Source organism: Apteryx rowi, unplaced genomic scaffold (genome assembly GCF_003343035.1).
Source record: "Apteryx rowi isolate R43461 unplaced genomic scaffold, aptRow1 scaffold_1, whole genome shotgun sequence".
Taxonomy (NCBI): domain Eukaryota; kingdom Metazoa; phylum Chordata; class Aves; order Apterygiformes; family Apterygidae; genus Apteryx; species Apteryx rowi.
The window spans coordinates 5,395,927-5,400,977 of NW_020447196.1; the positions used below are offsets into that span (position 1 = coordinate 5,395,927).

The 5,051-nt window shown below is 45.1% G+C and overlaps 1 protein-coding gene across 1 annotated transcript; it reads left to right on the forward strand.

Moving 5' to 3' along the window:
- The first annotated feature begins 42 nt into the window (after window positions 1-42).
- RRAD (RRAD, Ras related glycolysis inhibitor and calcium channel regulator) lies at window positions 43-3,886 on the forward strand. Its single transcript, XM_026059054.1, has 5 exons — window positions 43-98; window positions 185-593; window positions 688-761; window positions 1,281-1,485; window positions 2,985-3,886. The coding sequence occupies exons 2-5, from the start codon at window positions 203-205 to the stop codon at window positions 3,260-3,262; spliced, it is 948 nt and encodes a 315-aa protein (XP_025914839.1). The 5' UTR covers window positions 43-98; window positions 185-202; the 3' UTR covers window positions 3,263-3,886.
- Window positions 3,887-5,051: the final 1,165 nt, after the last annotated feature.

Below are 5,051 nucleotides of genomic sequence, written 5' to 3' on the forward strand. Positions count from 1 at the left end.
CCGCGCTCTCCTCCGCGCTCTCCTCCGCGCTCTCCTCCGCGCTCTCCTCCGCGCTCGTCCCGTCGCGTCGCGTGGCGTCGCCGCGCCGAGCACCCGAGGTAAGGCGCTGCTCCGCGGCGCGGCGGGGCCGGTGCGGGGCTGCGGGGCCGGCGGGGTTTTGACGCCTTCTCTCTCCGCCCGGCAGCCGCAGCCCGGCGCCCCCATGACTCTGAACCGCGGCGAGCAGCCGCGCTCCCTGGAGCGGCGGCGCGGCAGCATGCCCTTCGCGGCGCACCAGCTCGCGCACCAGCTGCCGCAGCCGCGGCCGCAGCCGCAGCAGCACCGGCGGAGCATGCCGGTGGACGAGCGGGACCTGCGCGCGGCCCTGCCGCAGGCCGAGCTCTCCGGCCTGCTGCGCTGCACCTCGTACAGCCCCGGCGGCGCGCACCGCGGCGGCTGGGCCTCCGACTCCTCCGACTCGGTCGCCTCCTCGGGCAGCGACGCGGAGGGCAGCCTCTACAAGGTGATCCTGCTGGGCGAGCACGGCGTCGGCAAGACCAGCCTGGCCCGCATCTTCGGCGGCGTCGAGGACTGCGCGGACGCGGAGGAGGCCGGTGAGGGCGGCGGGGCGCTCCGCGGGGAGCGGCGGGCGGGCGGGCAGCGCGGCCACGCCGCGGGCTAACTCTGTCCTGAACGTTTGCTCCCCAGGGAACACGTACGACAGGTCGATCGTGGTTGATGGAGAAGAAGCATCTCTCGTGGTGTTTGACATATGGGAGCAGGTACTTGCAGACTTTGAGATTTTCCTTTGACTGGTCAGTAGTTCACTCTAAAATATATAGAAATGGAACAGCTGTGTCTAGCTATCTATTGCATCAGACTGAGAACGTTAAAAACGGTAACATTAAATATAGGATTTGTTCCGTGTTCATTCAGTCACTTGCAATCGACTTCTAGTTGGGTAGGCAGTTTCAAACCCTGAGGGTGAACCCCTTAGTCATTTGAATAAGCAGCGGCTTGCGTGAGCGGCCCAAGAAATACTTGTCAGATGAGGGGGTCACGCTCTGATCTTTGCCAGACCTGTTAATATTTCTGGAAACAAGAGAATTGTTTTGCAATATATGTTCAAATCAGGAAATTTTTGAGAATGCTTTGGGGAAGTTGGTTTATTTTTAGTGACTCTTTGTTGTAAAGCTAAGAAAAATATCTTTATGGTGCTTGCAATAATTAAATCATTAGTTAGACATACTGTTTAATAGATTTGAAATGCAATAAATATATTTGTTTGCCTTCTGTTTTAGGATGATAGTCAATGGCTTCAGAATCACTGTATGAAGATGGGAGATGCTTATATTATTGTATATTCAGTGACAGACAAAGTTAGCTTTGAAAAGGCTTCAGAGCTAAGAATCCAGCTAAGAAGAGCAAGACAAACCGAAGACATTCCTATTATTCTCGTAGGCAATAAGAGTGACCTGGTCAGATCCCGGGAGGTCTCAGTTGATGGTAAGAGACACTAATTGTAAAGTAATATTTAAATTAGCAGCAAAGTCTCAGAGGATCCTGATCCAGTAGAACTGGTCCAGTTTTGATATAGAAAATTGTATGATTTGAGGCACACTTGAGAAATCAAGGCAACAGGTCCATGCTGAGGGACTCTGTACGACAGAAAAGTGACGGAGATGATAGCAGAAGAGGATTTCTGGCTGTGCAGAGTAGTGCTCTGAACTGCAGTGCAAGAGAGAATTCTGCCTCAGAGCTGCAGCTTTAGCATATTGCTCTGTAGGATTTATTTTGGGCCAATATGAACTGAAAAGGTTTAACTATATGTCACATATGCAGTAGGACTGGCTAGTATCAAGATATGATAGTGTCAGCTATGTTTAAGGGACAGGAGGGCCATAACATAAATCCTATCAAGCCAGCTGGCAGTCCTTAAAAAGGATGATCCCCAGAGACTGTGCAATACTTTTTCTACTGGAAGTGATTCCATTATATTTGAGGTGAGCTAAAGGGACCAGGCTCACACAGCTTGAAATCTTTCTGTACCTGTTCTTCAGCTGTGGTCAGAGTTTTCTCAGCTAGTGCATTTCTGTAGCTAGAGCACAGGAACCAGTACCAACAGCACGGTGTTAATTTCACTTATTTAAAAATTTAGGTGTTTTCTTCACTGGGAAGAATACTATGAAATATCAGTGTCTTGATGCAAGAACAGCTGCTGTCTGGTTCTGCTGTGTCCCCTGTGTTAAATGCCCAGCAGCCTATACAGGGAACTGATTAGAGCTCATCAGGAGATTGTTTTCAGGCTCGTGGCAGTGCATGGTTGACCTGTCCTAGTGGTGGTGCCACTACTTTGCTCAGATTTGTAACTTTGTCATTATTTACCACAAATCAAATGTGGAAATTTGCACTTCGGCAATATTCCAGAGTTGCATGCTTACCTCTGAAACATCAGGGACTGAGCATCTCCTATTCTGAATGCAGTCCTAATTAAATCCAGTGATCTACAACTTCATGAACTCTAGTGACCTGTTAATGACTGGAGCTTTTGGACTGTATCGCACTTCATTTGGAACTGTCTTGGAAAACTCCCACTTGTTACAGCAAGGTGGAGGTGCATAACTGCTCAACAACTTCCAGAAGAAATAAGAACTAGTTTTTCTCTTGGTACCTCACACTGTCTTTCCTATCAGACAGCAAGTATGCATCTAAATCCCTCTCTTATAGCTGATACAGATCTTAAACAATAGTGAGACCATCTGCTATAGAACTATTGTTGCCTTATATTCAGTCCTAATAGTCAAGTGACATTTCTGACAATAGTACAACGAAACCTGGAAAAATGAAGGGTCAAAACCATCACTGCAAATATGCACCTTCCTATCATATAATAAAGTTAAAGGCACTCTCCTTACTTTTAAGTCAAATTTCAGTCTTCTCTGCCAGTATAAATGAATAGAAAATGTCAGTTTCCACTAATCTCCCTTTTTTCTCTTTTGATCCAGAGGGACGGGCCTGTGCTGTGGTATTTGACTGCAAGTTCATAGAGACATCAGCTGCTCTTCACCATAATGTCAAGGACCTGTTTGAAGGTATTGTTCGGCAAATTAGACTGCGCAAAGACAGTAAAGAAGACAACGCTCGGAGAATGGCCAACACAAAAAGAAGAGAAAGCATAGGCAAAAAGGCAAAGCGATTCCTTGGGAGAATTGTAGCAAAGAACAATAAGAAGATGGCTTTCAAAGCAAAATCAAAATCTTGCCATGACTTATCTGTGCTTTAGAAGCCTTCAGCAAAGCCAGATGTCGCATGTGGCTGCTGAACAAGCATTTGACTGTTTTGAGAAGTGTATGGATGATCCTCATGGTGATAAAAAGAATGACTATCTGTTGAGACTCTCTTTAATGCCTTAAGGTGCACAAGCAGGACCGGAAGTTGCATTACAGTGTCTGCTTCATTGATAAATGGTTTAAGTTTCAATATGTGCAAGTAAATGAACTAACTAATAAGTGGCTTCACATGCCCACACTTTCACTGTGTACATATATTATATGTCCTCTTGTCCTGTGGATACCAGAGATGCAAAGATAAGAAAAGATGATGATAAAAAATGAAGTATCACCAGACTTTCTCATTTGCAGAGCAAAACTTGAAAAAATGTACGCAGGCTCGTACATTCTTTTTAGTATAAAGCAAGCAATGTTAAATCTTTTTAAAATTAAATGGGGGGTGGGAGGAGTAGAACCACATTAGAATGGGAGAAAGCAAATTATATATATATAGTTAAATACAGAATAAATATCATTTTATGAAGTTAATTTGCACTTCCATTAACTGTTATTCAATTAATTTGTTACTTGTTTACAGGCAGATTTTATAATAAAGTATTATTTCCTGTTATAATAAACTGTGCTTTTCTCATAGCATGGATAAAGAGAGAGCAGTATTTTTATACTGGCCTTTTTTCACTATACAAAAAGTTACACACAGAATTCAGTTGATCTAGACAGACTTACACATGATAAATTTCTGGAATGAAGTAAATCAGGAATACTGTGTCCATTCCTTTGTAGATAGCTTTCTAGAAGTAGACCCTACTTTTATTACCTTTATGAATATTGTACTATGACAACTTGTATCAGAAAGTGGAGCAGGAGCTGGACCTTTTTTAGTGTTTATCTTCAGCCTGGTTCTCATGTCAACTCTGGCAGGAACAGGCTTCTGTATAATGCCGTTAGTTAGACAGATGTCTAGTTACATTGATAAATTGAAGCCTATAGTGTTGTACTAAAGTCTTCTCCTGCCTTGAAGGTTTTGTGTTATAATCAACAAGCAAATGGCTTCCCGCTTTTTTGACGCCCCGAGGGCAGCAGGGCGCGCGGCCGCCCCCGGCACGCGCACACCGCTGCAGAGGCCCCCCCCCCCCCCCCGGCCCTTTTCTGATGGCAATATAATTCCCTCATCCACTCACAAGTCTGTAGATACATTTCAGTGGTTTCAAGAAAATCAAACCAGCTTGGCAAGGCTGTTTGAAAGAGGTGGAGGTAGAGACTCCAGTATGTATTGTGGCCTTCAGTGCTGTTATGGTTTTCATATTCATTTTGCTTTGTTAAAATTAATGCATTTCCTTAATTTTTCCCTGCTTGCTCTTCATGAAGTTAAAATGCTTAGCTAGCAATCACGTCTCAGTGAAACATTTGGACTTGCTACATGTGCTTTGTAAATTCCTCTTCACAGGATACATTTCTCTCAAATTCTTCCAGAAACTCACTTCCCACAGTCAATAAAACATATGCTCCTGTGTTTCTCTCTACTCTCCTTGGCTGAGTCTAGCTGTTGAGAGAGATTGTTCAGGCTGCTTGGGAACACTTTTTGCCCACGGTTTTATAGTGGCTGATCTTTCCCATACAGCAGATCTATTGCATCATCTGTCATACCTTAGAGCAGGCTTCCATGAGCTTGAACTCCTCTTCACTGGGCTAGGCCAGTGCTTGGGCGCTCATCAGGGAACAGCTAGTACTGTGGGAAATGGCATCAGGTTTGTGTAGGTAATGCTTTACTTTGAGTCTATA